Here is a 16,922-nt window from a genome sequence, read left to right as displayed (position 1 = left end):
ATACTCCAGGATAAACGACGTCATCATCACTGGGCTCCATATTAAACCCCGGTCATACGCTCGGGCGGTGACCGCTGACAGCAATGAGGATCCTGGAGAGCTTGAAGTTAGCTACACAGAACACCAGGTGGCTGCTTTCCTGCGGTCCAAAGGGATTGACCTGGACTGTAACTCTGTTGAAGCATGCCACCCTCTTCCCAGGAGGAACGGCAACATACCGGCTATTATATTAAGGTTTGTAAATCGGAAGCACAAGATTACGCTGCTGAAACAAGGAAGAAAATTAAAAGGATCTAATGTCTTTATCAATGAACATCTAACCAAACACAACGCTGAAATAGCCAAAAAAGCGCGACACCTTAAGAAGCTGGGAAAAATCCAAAGCACTTGGACGACGAACTGTAAAATATTCATTAAACTAAACGGATCACCAGAGGAAGCCAAAGTTCTGACCATTAAAAACATGGCGGATCTCGAAAAATATCAGTGAGCAACATGGTCTGGACGGCAAACAAGGTAACAGACAACCACACACTCACTTATGACACACACTGGAAGGAAGAACTCAGATACATCTGGAAGAAACAGCTGCATCATCCAGACAGTTGCAGAATATGATCAATTGGAACTGAAAACATTTAACTATATAGATCACAATACACAGGACTTGGAATATGAAATAGATCCAGACAACAACTTCTTCTCATCTAACAATAACAATTGCTGCTACTATACAAATGAAGACTACAATCAGAGGATTAAAACTGAGAATAAATTATCAATTATCCACTTTAACTGTAGAAGTCTCTATGCTAATTTTAATCATATCAAAGAATATCTTAACCAGTTTTCACATCCATTTAGTGTCATTGCCTTATCAGAAACTTGGATCAATATGGAAAAAGGAACAGACTTTGAACTGGAGGGTTATGAATTCACATTTATAACTAGGCGAAACAAAGGAGGAGGAGGAGTGGCCTTGTATGTGGACAAAGCCTTGAAATTTAATGTGGTGAAAAAGATGACGATGGTGATTGATAATGTACTAGAATGTATTACAGTTGAAATTTGTAAAGAAAAAAGTAAAAATGTAATCATTAGCTGTATATACAGAGCTCCAAGTAGTAGTATTGAGACATTTAAAGACTGGATAGAAGAAACATTTATTGAAATAGCTCACAAAAAAGTTTTCATTTGTGGAGACTTCAATATAGATTTGCTGAACCCAAATAAACATATAACCACTGAGGAATTTATAAACACAATGTACTGTATGAACCTCTTCCCTAAAATTACTAGACCTACCAGGATCACATCACATTGTGCAACTCTCATAGACAACATTTTTACAAATGACATTGAAAATAAGACTGTAAGTGGACTCCTGATTAACGACATAAGTGACCATCTTCCAATTTTTACAATCTATGATAGGAATTACAAGATCAATGAAATGGACAGTAAAAAAGAGTACAGACGAGTAAGAACAGAAGAAAGAATGAATGCATTTAAAAAAGATTTATTGAAAGAGAACTGGGGTGAAGTATATCAGGAACAGGACATTAATAGTGCGTATAATGAATTCCTTAGAATATTTACATTACTGTATAATACCAACTGTCCAATAAAACAATATAGTAGGAAACATAAATATATGGACTGTCCATGGATAACAAAAGGTCTGCAAAATGCATGTAAAAAGAAAAATGCTCTATATAGAGAGTTCTTAAGAACGAGAACTAAAGATGCTGAAATCAGATACAAAAGATATAAAAACAGGTTAACTAATATACTTAGATATAGTAAAAAGGAATACTATATGAAGCAATTACATATAAATAGAAATAATAATAAAAGATTATGGGAAATACTAAACAATGTTATAAAACGTGGGACTGGACAAAATAACTATCCCAAGTATTTCATTTGTAATGACCATGAAGAATACAATATGGATGTTGTGGCAAATGGTCTCAATGAATTCTTTGTAACTGCTGGACCAAATTTAGCAAGAACAATCACTGATCCTGGGAAAGCACAGGAAAAATCGGATACACTGATTGACAGAAATCCATATTCTATGTTTCTTACAGCCGTTGACTTAAAATGAAGTTTTTGAAATTGTCAAAAGTGTAAAAATCAGAAATCTTTGGATTGTAATGATATTGACATGATAGTGGTTAAAAGAGTCATTGAGGCTATTATAAAACCGTTTACATACATCTGTAATTTATCATTTCAAACTGGTCGATTTCCAGACAGAATGAAAATAGCAAAAGTTATACCTCTATACAAATCTGGCAACAAACACCATTTCACAAACTACAGGCCTGTCTCTTTATTACCTCAATTCTCAAAAATTCTTGAAAAACTGTTTAAAAACCGACTGGAAAAATTTATAGATAAACATAAACTACTCACTGAGAGTCAGTACGGATTTAGATCAAGCAGATCAACATCATTGGCACTATTAGATTCAATAGAATACATCACAAATTCCATAGACAAAAAGCAATATGTGGCTGGGTTATTCATAGACTTGTCAAAGGCATTTGACACTATAGATCATAATATATTAATAAGAAAACTGGAACGTTATGGTGTCAGAGGGGTAGCTTTAGATTGGGTCCAGAGTTATTTAGGTGACAGGAAGCAGTTTGTGAAATTAAATGGTGGTTGTTCCTTATGTATGGACATTGCTTGTGGTGTACCCCAAGGGTCAGTTTTGGGTCCAAAATTCTTCAACTTGTACATTAATGACATCTGTAAAGTGTCCAAAGTATTAAAATGGTACTCTTTGCTGACGATACAAACATTTTTTGCTCTGGTGATGATCTGCAGAATTTATTGGAGGATATGACTAATGAAATAAGTAAAGTGAAGTTCTGGCTTGATAAAACAAATTATCATTAAATTTGAATAAATCTAAACTTATGTTATTTGGAAATAGTAGTTTAAATACAAATGCAAAGATTCAAATAAATGGTGTTGATATTGAAAGAGTCAGTGAAAATAAATTTCTGGGGGTAATAATAGATGAAAAACTTAACTGGAGAGCTCATGTAAGATATATTCATTCCAAAGTATCACGTAGCATTGCAATACTAAACAAGGCAAAGCAGGTATTCGACAGAACATCACTTCATATTCTCTACTGTTCACTGGTTTCACCATACTTAAGCTATTGTGCAGAGGTCTGGGGCAATAACTATAAAACCACATTACATTCACTTTTACTCTTCAAAAAAGCAATTCGAATCATCCACAATGCAGGTTATAGGAACATACAAACTCACTATTTTTGCAGTCTGAAATATTGAAAATGGATGATCTAGTGAAATTCCAAACAGCACAAATTCTATTCAAAGCAAAAAAAAAAGAACTGCCAGGTAATATTCAGAGTATGTTTTTTTTTGAAAGAAGGAAGCTATAATTTAAGGGGTTTTGTAACTTCAAAACAGGGAAGGTACGTACTACAAGAAAAAGCTTTTGTGTTTCTGTTCATGGGGTGAAACTATGGAACAGTCTGAATATGGAATTAAAGCAATGTCCAAACATAAAACAGTTCAAAAGAGTTATAAAAATATGATCTTCTCGAACTATAAAGAAAAGGAAAATATTGAAATTAAGTGAATGTCTCTATTTAAAAAAATAAAAAAATTTAAAAAAAAAATACAAAAATAAATAACAATTAAAAAAAAAAAAAAAAAAAAAATTCATGATGTAACATTATAGCATAAAGTAGATCAGAAATCTGTTCACTATTTCTATTACAAATTATATCAGTAAGGAAGCTGACTAAATATTAACTGATAATTTATGGCAACGGGGTGGGATTAAATAAGTGTTTACTTCTTCCCACTCCCTTTCAACATGTAAATTAATCAGAATGTTCTTTGGGGGTGTTTTTGTATGTATTTTGTATAGTGTATATATATATATATTTTTTTTTCTCTCTCTCTTATTTTCTTTTCTAAATGTACCTGTATATTGTTCACATGTTGAAATAAAAATTACCAACCAACCAATCTGTTGAAAGTTATTGACAGTTACCTTTTGGTTTCTATACAAAATATCATAGGAACTTATCTTTGACTATAACCAGTTACCAGTTGTGAAAAACACTGACAATGACAATGCATTTGTGTCATGTCTTAAAGGACAGACCAAAAACACTACGCTGTTTTTTTGGGGTTTTTTTTAGATATTTCTCTGGTTCAGCACAAACGGTATTTGAAAACATTTTACAAAATAAATTCTAGATATGAATTTTATATATAAGAATGAAACATCAGAAGAAATTTTCTTTATATGCCTTTAACACACGTCATTGGCCTCTCTGTGACCTTCTGTGACATCAGTGTTGATCAGATTCACTGGTGTTATCATTAATGGAAACTATGGTTAAGCTATAACTCAAAATGCATACCATTCTTTTATTATAAATATATATTTTATTTGGCTTCACACAATGAGAGAAGTGCTTTATATATTTGAATATGTTTTCTTGTTTAGTAAAATGGACAATATACACAAAATTTTATCCACCTTCCCCAAGTTTCCCCGTTTGTTCACCTGTTTGCCAAATTATTTAATCCTTACGTAACTCAAAGTGATGCAAATCCAGTCTGTACTGTTTTCTATGTGCATTTCTGGATCATGAACCTGGATGTCTTTTACTGACTTACACATTTTGGTCCTTTGGCTGTTTTTATTTTTTGAAATGAAGTCAGTAATGGTTTAAGAAAAACAATTTTCTTTAAAACGTTATTCCACTATTCTTCATCTATATTTTCCTTTATTTTTTGGCTTTATATATTTACCTGCAAGAGGCAAACAATAAATTTAAAACTGCATTACATTTGAAAGCGACTGTGTCAAACACTCAAAATGGTTAGTAAATTTGTGAGTAATTAGTTATTGATTATTAGCAGTTAATGAAGCACTACCTTTTTTTGCCAATGAAATGCTTTTTTCATTCAGTGTTTGTCATCTTCATTGCACTGTGTATCGTTGTATGCCATTGTTTATGTTTATTTAACAAGCTGTAATTTTCCATTTTTAAGAACACAAAGCCTTTTAACAGTGTATGTCTCAAAGTATGTCTAATCATTTTGTTCTAAAATGAAATATACACATTTGTGAAAGGAACACATTTGCTTTTAAAATGACATACTTAAAATGAACACATTTTTAGTTTGAGTTCCTTGTCATTAAAAATTCTTGTCTTATATTGTCAAATAATGCTAAATTTCAAATTTCTCCTTTAAATTTTCATTTTTGAACAAAAATGATCACATTTCATCCAATGCCTATTACATTTTGGCTTTTTTTTTTTTTACCATGATTTTATGGCTTATACTTGCTTCTTTTTATGTGGATGCAGTGCTAAGAATTTATCTTCACCTTGGGAAACAGTGTTTCCAGTATTCCTTCATTGCCAACATATATATGTTTTGTCTTTGAGCATATGTATGACTGTGTACACATTTAATATATACATATATGGGCCCATCAATAAAGATGTCTATGTATACATATAGATATATCTATATTTACGCTTCAATATATCTAGTAGTGGTCAGAAGTTTACATACACTCATCATGAGGATAAATGTCATGTTAATTTGGGGCTTTTAATTATTGCTTTGAAATGTTCTTTATTCCAGGGTGGAATGATTGCACAGCATGCATCTTTAATGACTTATAATAACAAGAACTAGGTGCACAAGTCTGATTTTATTTGGATTGCAATCCTCCCCCTCCAGAATTCCATCCACTATGTATAATGTCCTGGTACCATTAGCAGCAAAACCACTCAAGAGCTTAATGCTACCACCACCTTGCATGACAACTGGTAAAGTGTTATTAGGTTTGAAAGCCTCTAAAAATACCTCTTTCATTATTGCAAACAGTGCAATCTTATCTGACAAAAAACCTTTCTCCAGAAGACAATTGGCTTGTTTGTGTGGGCTACAAATTTCCTTTGAGCTTGAATGTCTCAATTTTGGAACAGGGGCTTCTTTCTTGGTCAACAGTCTCTCAGTGCATCCAACACAGTGACTAGCTTCACTGTGGGTCGTGACATTTGAGCAGTTTTCCATGGCTGGTTTGAACCTTGGTTCCTGTGTTGTTTCTGAACATCCTAACTAATTTCCAAGACAGCTGTGTCTTTTTCTGCACCTTAGCAAAGTAGTGGCACATCTAAATAACTTTTTCTTCCATATAGTTGCTTAAACTGGTGAACTTATTATCTGCAGTTATTTAGAAATTGCTCCAAGGGACCTTAAAGAAACCACAATGGTGTGAGTGAATGTGTGTGCCTGCAAGACCTGCTCACCGTATTGAACTTCCAATGCTGTATGCAAATGAATATGTCCATCCACGCATTAGCATTTCTGTGTGAATGTATATGCCAAGCAATATGTTTGAGGTTCCCTACCAATGTGACTATCTGCATACCTGTTTGTTTGTGTGTGCATATGTGTGTTTTTAGGTGCATCAACGCAGGACTCTGATGCTATGGAGCCAGAGAAACAGGTGGACAGCACAGTTAAAATGGCTGGCGTGATTGCTGGGATTCTTATGTTCATCATCATCCTTCTTGGAGTTGTTCTCACCTTCAAACGCAGGTAGGTATTGAACTAACCAACAGGACAGAGTAGCAAATTAAAGGTATTAAATGTAGCATTTTCACAATGAGTCATTATTAACACATTTTTTGTAACTTCAGTGCCATTATCTCAACCCTTAGACAAGGCAGTGTGTAGTTTGTTTCATACCAGTAAGCAGCACTGCAGTTTTATGTTTATAATAATGCACCTTTAATGCAAATTAGTAAACTAAAAGAAAGCGAGGTTAATGCATAGGCTTTATTCTTAAAGTTTCAAGTGTCCTCATTAGCATATATACACAGGTGGATAGTTTAAGTGTACAGGGAGTGACAGATTAATTTGACGCTAATGGTCTATCAAGAAAATGTTCGGTTAAAGAGATTTGACCACATTTAGAAATAAAACTGAATCAGAATTTACAATGGGTGTTTTTTTCTTTAGGTTTTGTTTCTTGCAAAAAAAAAAAAAAGTCTAAGATTTAAAATTTTTAACAAACATTTCAGGTTAAAAATGTATTCCAAAAAGCTACAGATTTATATTCATTTCTTCTGGCAATATAAAAGGTCAAAATTTTGTATTAAACCTGGTGACATATTTAATCCTATAACCCTTAAAGGCAAACAAATTAAAATTATACTATTCCCCAGAGACATATATATATATTTAAAACTCATAGGAACTGTATTATATAACCCATTTAGCAGATATAAAAGGTTTCTGTATCTTTGTTTACGTGCACACTGGCTTGCACCATCACCAGCCTTTCTTTCTATTACCTTCTCTAGTTTTCTATACTGTTCCATCAATTCTCCCATTCCTCTCTAACCTTCATATCCTTCATATTGCTTTTACATTTGTGATTTTTGTGTCACAGCTTTTTTTTTTGCCCAAAAAGTTGGTTTTGGTTTAAAACATACATTAACTTGGCAGCAAGAAAAGAAAGCAAGAAAGCAAGCAAAATAGTGTAAGGTTATTTTCTGTTACCAGTCAAATGAGAAAATAATGACACACTTGCAAATGCATTCCAGTAACCACTCTATAGTACTTTAAGAGATCGGTAATCATCAGTATTTATTATAAACTGCATACACTTCAAAACTAAACGCTGCACAGGAGTGTGATGAAATACATTTAGACAATATGTTCACGTGGTCCTTTTGTTTTGGACATTAAAAACTGAGATTTGTTTTTTGTTTTTTTTTTTACAAAACTTAATACTGTTTTTGGAAGGAATATATAGCTTCTGGAGATTGTTTGATGATTTAAAAATCTGTACTGTCTCCATTCCTAAAGTAAAAAGTTGTGTTTTAATATCGACCGAACATCCACTAAAATGACATACCATAGCACTGAACAAGGTCAGGTGCTCAGGTAGATTACTTGCTTGTGTGAAACTAAAATCATTTGTTGTCTGTGAAGCTTCTCAGCCATCCAGGTCATAGTAGTCTAAGGAGCTTGGAATTAAAAGGGCCTGGACTTCTTTGACTTTCTTGAAGACGTTTAACCTCTAGCTTCTTCAGTTCTAAAAGCAATCGGTGGAGAGTCCCAGATTTTTAAGCCCTATTGGGAATGTTCCTAAGAGGGTCGTGGAAGACCATCTTTGAACAGAGGGGCTGTCTTACAACACCAGCTGTCTGCCATCTATAATCCAGTTTTGAGATCCCTTCCCAGATGCCTCAGTGCTCACTCACATCTAGGGTCATTTGATCTCAGTAAGTCACATGATAGGGTGGGGCATGGTCTCAAAATGACTTCACCTGAAACCTTGGCTGATAGTGACCCACACCCGTTTTCACACTTTGGCTCGTGTGATTAGGTAGAGGATCAATAGGGGGTCCATGACCCTCTTGGGGGGACACTCCCATAGGGCTTAAAATCTGGGACTCTCCACCAATTGTGCTTAGAACTGAAGAAGCTTCTCGGATGAGAGGTGAAGCATCTTCAGCGAAACTTAAAGAAGTCCAGATGCTTTCTTTCTAAGCCCCTTAGACTAAAAACATTAGTTAGCACAAAGCCTGAATCAAGCAAAATGTCATGTAAAATCATACTGTTCCACAGAGAGAGAGAAAAAAGGACAAAATATTGTCTGAATGCAACAAGGATGTTCTCAACTTGCACTTGCTAAATTAAAGAACTGTTCATAACCTGTTACTGTTGAACAGCTGTTGAATTTTTCCCCTCTTGTTTTGTTTATTTGATAAATTTTTACCATAAGCCTGCTTCCTTCCTGTCATGTAGGGCATGCATTTGATGTAGCACTTATGTTTTAGTATAAAACCACATTATTGAAGTGCAATTAAATGCCTTTTTCTTCTTAGAAACACGTGGCCACATGGATTTAGTCATAACCACAAATGAAAACATAAAGCTTGATGAACAGATAAAAATGCCCTGACGGAAAACTGGCAGATACCTTATTGCTAGTCGAATATAACATTGTAACCATTTTAAGCAAGCAAAAGAGTACTCAGGCAAAAATATAAAGTCAGGCAGGGCACTGGGTCAGTTTGAAATGCTAATTAGAGGCTAACCCAGGCTAACAGAAAATATACCAAATAAGAGGATAAAAAATCCAATAGAGCCAAAGGAGGAAAATACATTATGTAACAAAAAAGCTAAAGGTGGAGAAATCAGAAGAAGGTACAAATAGGGAATATAGAAGTTAAACAAAATAAAAGTGGGAAAGGATGAGAGGGACAGAAGGAAGGGACAAATGTATAAGATTGGAAGGAATATGGTAATTGAAAACCAGGCAGCACTGGTTAACCCTGGGGTCAAGTGGATATGCTAATCAGATGCTAACCAGACTAGGGGGGCATAATATACATAAAAAGCCACTTAGAGGGCAAACATTGCTACAGTAGATATAGGCAAAAAAAGCAATGACACTTTAGAGGAAAAAAATAGAGAAAAGAAGAAGCAGTTGGGATGCTTCTCATGAACCAGAGCTGACCGAGGCCATCAGTCAGAATTAAAGGCCACATATATGTCAAAAGAAATCATGGAGTACATATCAGCATAGGAAAAATGTGAGAAAAGGGGAAATTATTAAATTGTACCAAGACATAGTGGGGAGTCATGGAGACACAAGAACGAAAAACAATTGATAATACGAGTCCAGCTGAATGGATTCAGACAGTGACGGTTTTACCATATATCTGGGATCATCTATATTTTACACTGCATACTTCAGCCAGTCCCAGTGGCAGATTTTTTTAAACTGAAAGTGTTTTACATGCCTTTTAAACCTCATAAATTACTCTGCACCAAAACTTTGTTGGGAAGTACGCGCATAGCTGTCCAATTAATCTTTTAGACCACTTTTACATGTGTTCCAAATGGACTTTATTTTCTGAAGAAAGCCAGGACATGTTGCTGATAATGTATGTGAAAGTGAATAACACTGAACAAGGCTGAAGGCTTAATGGGGATTCAGTGTTTCTACAGCCAGGTAGCCCTGAGGGCTCAAAGAACCAGCACCAGAAGACACACTTTTCATAAAAAGGTTAAGAGGAGAATCGATGAATAATTAATGTTCCAGAAGCTCCCTGTACGCCGGCTGATTTCTGTTTGTGATGCCAGAGAAGCAGACCTAAACCAAGTAATTGAGGAAAGGTGACATCTTTGGAACTGCAAATTGATGGAAAATATGTTAAACTTATTTCACCCCTTTTTTCCTTTTATCCAAGCTATTTCAAATTCTGGCTTAATAACTGCCTTTTGTGATTGGATTTTATCTGAAGCTTTCATACGCCTTTCAGCCCACAACAACTTTAAAAGGAGGTGTGAATTAAATTCTCTTTCTAAATAAAAACTAATTATATAAACACCTAAAAAAAATGAACACAGAAGTGAGTTTAGTCAGACAAACAAGCAAATTTACTGAAGTTATTAAGCCTTGTCTGTTTCATGGTTTTACCACTGTGTATAACTTTAAGTAAATACTATAGACATATGTAGAAGTGCACAAACTCAAAGTTAAAGTCAGTTATGCAATTGTTTCTGTCTGTTTGTCTCAAAAATCTACCACTGGAACTTTGTTTATGCATCCATCACACAGAAAGAAAATCTGAAATCATAGAGATGAGATGTTTTTATAGAATCCTCATATTTGCTGGGGATTACACACCCACTACCCAAACAGCAAAATTACAAAGAATGACACACAATAGGTGTTTGATGGGGTATCTACACAAAATAACCTTACTACTCACTTCTACATTATCATAAGTAATTAAGTTTAGTGTTCTATTAGTCTGTACATTGTGGAAACTTTTGCAAACCTTTATTGTGCCTATATCTGTATATACTGTTGCTTCTATATATCTGAATGCAAAATACCAGTATTGCACGATTTTCCTGTGATTGTGATGACGTTGATAATGATAATCATTTGTTTTGTTAGCTCAAAAAAAGCACCAAAACAACAGCTACAAACAATTGTTTTGATCAAGTTTATGTTAAATACAGATCTTTTTACAAAGTCTATGAAGTGTCCTTACAGAGTTTTTTATTTCCCCTTAAAAAAAGGCTAATACCTTTTTGGTACTTAAAAATACAAGGTTATCTGAATCCACTTTAATAGGGCTGAAGCAATGCCGTGAATTGTTATGATGTTAGTGTTCTAGCACAATGGTACACTTCAAGATGTAAAAACAATAATAAAATCACAATGTACAGCCCAATGATGGTTGAATCCTGTGAATGTTAAAAATGCATGGAGAGTGTTCATGGTACCACTGACACACTTAAACATAAAACCTGTGTCAATTTGACAAACAAGTCTTTGATGACCAAACACATAATTTCAGCGGGAAGGATAGAACTTCCCAGAAGGTTAAGGAGTGTAAAAGTAGCAGGTACACAAGAATTGGTACAGAGTTCACAGGGACACGACCTTGAAATTTAAATGGTGTAGACTGAAAACTGCACTGCTTTCAGACAGAAGTTTTTATTTGTTCTAGGTTTGTATCGGAGCCATACCTTATGCTTAACAACAATGTATTGCAACTGCAACCTTATTCACATTTGCCTTGATGAAGTTATTGGCTCACACTCTTAGTGTTGTGGTGACTCACGCTTGAGAGAGATCATGAACCTAGTCTGGGTTTACTGCACAACTTTCTAAATGGCAAGCAGTGCAGTACTTATCTGCCGAAATGTAGGGGTCTTGAAAAGTTCTCGAGATTAATTGCAACCAAACCATTTGAAGAATCACATCTGCAGGCTGGAACTTTTTACTTTCTCATAGAGGAATTAATAAAAAAAAAGGATCATGAAATTTGGGCTCTGATCCTCAACTTTGATTTGAAAAGTGACTTTTTTACCATGGGTGGATATAAGAAATGTATATAGAAATCTATTCAGTGAAGTTTGACATTTTAGATTTTCACCAATGGTGATGATGGTCCAAAATGGTCCAAAAAGCAAATGGTTAAACTAGATCTTAGCAAAAATAAAATTCCTATACTATGCGTCATATACTCAATAAACTTCTCTCTTCTCATAATATCACAAAATTTATCTTCTGAAAGAGTTAATGTGACTTAGCTTGTCACTATGCAATGTACAATATTAACAATTTAATAATATTTGGTAGATACTTAATAAAAAAATACGGTGAGTCACAGGAATATAAGCTAGAGACAGTTCACATTATTTGGCTCCTATTGGACCATATATACAACACAAATAAGGTGCTTCAAAGAGCGCCAGCCCTATTATGTTAGTTCTGAATTTTGGTTTCATTTGGTTTAAAAAAACAAACAAACAGATGTCTTTCTCAACACGTCCTCTTTGAATTAAGTCTCACGCCCTTTTATGTTTCTCTCTATCTTCCTGCTTCCTGTCTTTGGCTCCACCCCTTCCTGTCCCGTCCTGTACCTGCCTTGCCCTTGCTCCGATAGAGAGATTCACACATGGAGAACTCTGAGCGTGGGGTATTGTATGTTTGCTTCTAGACATGACCACATCCACTCCGCACTGTTCTTCAATGTGATTTTCACCTCAGCATTTAGTAGTTTCCAAATACATCTTGTCACTGTCACTGAATATTAAATTGCAGAGAAATATTCTTCTCATATTTGACAAACTCATTAGCTATAACACCTACAAAAAATTGTCATTAATGGTATAATTGAACGTTCCTCCATATATTTCTTGAAAGACTTTCCAGTTATCCATCTTTCACCTTGAATTGGGATAACCTAGAAATCAGATGTACATTTTGGGGAAAAACAAACAAACAAACAAAAAAGCTTGGGATACATGCTGTGTAGCTTTCAATATAATAACTGTGCAGACAGTGTGTAATCACCTTTGTTTATAAATCTGTTCTGGCCTAAGCAACATGTAAAGGCATTTAGGGGTTACATATTTGTTTTCTTTCAGACAATGAAAATGTAACGCCTAATATTTTAATCACTGTGGTATGCAATTTCCTCTCAGCAATTTTACCACTGAGACTTAAAGCGCCTCTGATTGCCTTTTTACTGCCTGATCTATGCCACTAAACAGATGAAATTTAGATTTTAATGTTACTTTGCAAGTTCCATCGTTAGACATTAGAAGTCATTTAGGCAGTTGTCTTACACCCTACCTGTATTAGTATCATTAGTCTGTATACTTATTTCTCTTCCTTGCTGACTGAAAGTCTAACTTGGGGAATAAGTTTTAGCAAAGTTTTAGTAGCAAACTGAAGTGTGAATGGAATTTTTTAATGGCTGCTTTGGCTGTTACTATTAGCTAGGAAGAAAAGTTCAGTTAATCTAAGATGCTTTTGGAAAACTTTCTAAAATATTTTGTCACTTTGTCAATTCTTTAATTTATTTCATGTGCACATTTACACATTGTTGCACACCATCTGTGCTTTTTGGTATTTTATTGTCCTGTCAAAAGTGCACATCTAAAACTATTATAATTTCTGAGGACGTTCAATGCATCAAAGTATACTTATCATTTCCACTGTCATGAGATTTATCTGCCCAACACTCTATCAGTCATTTGCTTTGACAAACTGATTTTGATAAACATTGTTAATTGTTTTGTTATTTGCAAGATATCTGCAGTTAATTTTCCATCAACAGAATTTCAGACAGAGAAAGAAATATATGTTCCACATTATGGTGCTTTCTACATTGATAGCAGGTTGGTGTAATTAATTATATCTAGGAATAATGCAGTTATGCAGGAATCAAGCCAGCCGGCCCTAAAATTAGCTGAAAAAGTTAAATAATTAATGAAACTTTAGGAGAGAAATTATGTTTTTGGCTTCAACAAAAACATAGGTGGGTGATTAGGATTTGTGGTATGTCTTGCCGAATGAAATGCGATGCTTCACAAATATCTCCACCTACACTGTTCTGGGCTCAAAAACAATCCATTCTGTTACTGTCATGGTAGTTATCTTTTTCTCAAATAAATCCCCTTACTGCATCTTAAGGTTATATATGGATAACCCTATATACATATAACATAAAATTAAACTATTGATGAGACAACTTTGGTTATATTTAGTGCAGTGCTACAATTACTAAAAAAATTTTTTGGGCCAAAGACAAGTAGTAGCAGATAAAGATTAAATTGCCAGCGGCTTGAACTTGGAATTCTATAACATAGTTCTTCTTCATATATTTAAAGCCGACCCAAATCTTATAATTTTAGGAAGTTTATTGACATTGATGCAGTGCTAGATGTTAAAGGTTGTGACAGTCCTTGTGGATGGTGCACAGTCGCTCAGAGAAAGTAGGAACTTTGCCAAAACTGTTGGTTTATTTTCTTGAAACTCTTAGATTAATCATAATCCTGATTTAGTAGTTGTAATCATTGCCGCAAAGAGCAGCAGTTCATTTTTTTATTTAAAAAAATCTGAAATTAATTAATCTTGTTGACCTACAGCAAAGAGTTCTTTGATTTGAAATCTCCTTTCTGGGGCGTTTGCTTGACCTTTATGCATAGCTGTACAGGTTTTTTCCCCATGTTTTCTGGTTTCAAAAACATACATATTAAGTTAAGCGGTATGTCCGATTTGGCTTTAGGTGTGGATGTGAGATAGATAAAGTGCTATATGAATTTGTGTGAGGAAAAGAGCTTTTGTATTAATTCCTTTAGAAAATTGTGAGAATGCCAAGATCAACAGTTTTTTGGTAAAAAAAAACACAAAATAAATGTTGACTCTCAACTTTGAGACAACAAAAGGACACATCTTCTTTCTAGATTGTATACTACACCCTGGGGATCTCATCTATAACAAGAGGAATGAGACGATTAGAAACTGGTGTCAGCCAAGGGAATGGACTCAGGCTGAATCCACTGCAAATGGCAGGCTCTTGTGAAGCCAAGTGGTGTGTGTGTGTGCGTGTGTGTGTGTGTGTGTGTGTGTGTGTGTGTGTGTGTGTGTGTTTGTGCCCATGTATGCATGTGCGTACACACATGCAATACATTGGTGGACTGAATCTCGGTCTCTAAACTAGAAGATGTTCACAAACACGCAGACAAACATTAAGAAGCACACAAATTTGAAAGTACCGAGTTCTTCCATGCTAAACTTGGACGTATCCGTAGATAAATTGGAGGTGTTAACACAGACACAGTTACACACACATGCACTCACAACAGAGCTGGACTTAACCCCTATTCTGCAGATGTGACACATGGTTGAATAATGGACTCTGCAGCTTGCTGAGATAAATGCTTGATGGTCCACTTACAGCACATTTAAAATTGGTGATGGCAAGCCATTTACACACTCACACAAATGTACAAACTCATACTGTGTGATCACCACGGATATTCTGGGTGGCTAATTTACTAGTTGTTTAAATAAGAGAAAAAAAATCAGAGTAGTCGACTAGCCTAAAAGCTGAAAACACATAATCTAATAGACGAGGTTAAACATAGGCCATGCAAATACTGTGTGTGTATTCTACTGCCATATGAAACAGTTAATTGCATTTCTCGATAATCAAATCGCAGTTGGCATAGCATTGCACAGAAAGAATTTCGGTTTAGTTTTCGAGTGTGGGTGATATTAGCAGTATTTTTTTTTGTTTGTGTGGTCTCATACTGTTTTATACAACCAAAGCAATAATGATCAAATCTATAGATAAAAACTACAGAACTTCAGTGTGGAGATGCAGTCTTTAAAAGGCTTCCTTTTCCACCTCTCATTTGTCAACTTATTTACTTTGACATTTATGCATACATATGTAAGTACTTTTCTCTTGTCATTTTTTTCACTATGTCTCAGTGTTGCTGTGTGTCCATATGCGTATTCCATCGTAGCGTCCTCCTTCCGTACATGTCAAGTAAGTGGTGTTCTGTCAAACCTCAAATTAACTTGGCTATAGAGGTGAGCACTCTAAAGAGATTTCACTTTCATTGATACCCTGTGTTCCTTAACTTTGTCCTTCAAACACGAAATTTACTCTCATAGTCGTGTATTAAAAGGTTTAACTAACATGCTTTTCCTGCTACACACGGAGACCTTAGGTGTAACTTGTTAACAAAAAGTTCAGTTTTTTCCCTATTTCTCATCCAACCTGGTCTATTCTCATTCTCTCTCCCCCCCATTCAATCAGTCTCGAACACGGTACCCTGAATAACTTGGTTGAGTGTTTTTTCTACGCTATATTAATATTTATGACCAGTTTTAACGACTGTGACTTTTACAGCTGGGCTCCCAGTGCTCTGCATTTTATTAATATCGTAAGGACAATGTCAGCAGAGCTCTTAAAGAGGGTTATGGGTGTGACTGTGTGTATATATGTGCACATAGTCACTTGTTCAGCTATCTTGATGAGGACCAGTATTTGTTTATGGCCATTTGAGTGAGGACATTTGGAAAAGTGAGGACCTTTTTGCAAGTCCATAGACTTCCACATTTTTGCAAAGCTCTGCTTAAGGGCAATTCTTTGTTTGGGGATTGACATTAGAATTAGGAATAGAATAGAATAGAATAGCTTTTTTATTGTCACTGTTACAAGAACAGTGAAAGGCAGTTTGGCATCTCTCCATGTGTGTGGAGTACACAATAGCGTAAGTATGTACACAATCAATATAGATTTACACAATCAATATAGTATCAATATAGATATTGATTTGTGGTTTAATGTAATACCAGTTTCATCAACATTTGTCTCAGTTGCACTAATGTTTCCACAACAAAGCTATGAAGCGCTGGTTTAAAACAAACTACATTTGCTTTCAAAGGCTGTGGCAGAAGTTATTCTGTCTTCATGTAAAAATATGTGTAAGCATTGAGTTAAACATTATTTTTGCCTCACCTCGTTCCCTTACAATAGTGTTGCT

The 16,922-nt window shown here is 34.9% G+C and overlaps 1 protein-coding gene across 4 annotated transcripts in view; it reads left to right on the top strand.

Annotated features, from left to right (window-relative positions):
- The window catches only part of ptprt (protein tyrosine phosphatase receptor type T), a 313,011-nt gene that overhangs the window by 210,431 nt on the left and 85,658 nt on the right, over nt 1–16,922 (top strand). For all 4 annotated transcript variants that reach the window (XM_039612110.1, XM_039612109.1, XM_039612108.1 and 1 more), the window contains exon 16: nt 6,497–6,632. In XM_039612110.1, the coding sequence (XP_039468044.1) occupies nt 6,497–6,632 (136 nt within the window). The remainder of the gene's footprint in view (nt 1–6,496; nt 6,633–16,922) is intronic.

This window comes from Oreochromis aureus, linkage group 5, assembly GCF_013358895.1.
Source record: "Oreochromis aureus strain Israel breed Guangdong linkage group 5, ZZ_aureus, whole genome shotgun sequence".
Lineage (NCBI taxonomy): Eukaryota > Metazoa > Chordata > Actinopteri > Cichliformes > Cichlidae > Oreochromis > Oreochromis aureus.
The sequence above is the reverse complement of the archived record's forward strand: the minus strand, read 5'-3'. Positions and strand labels throughout refer to the sequence as shown.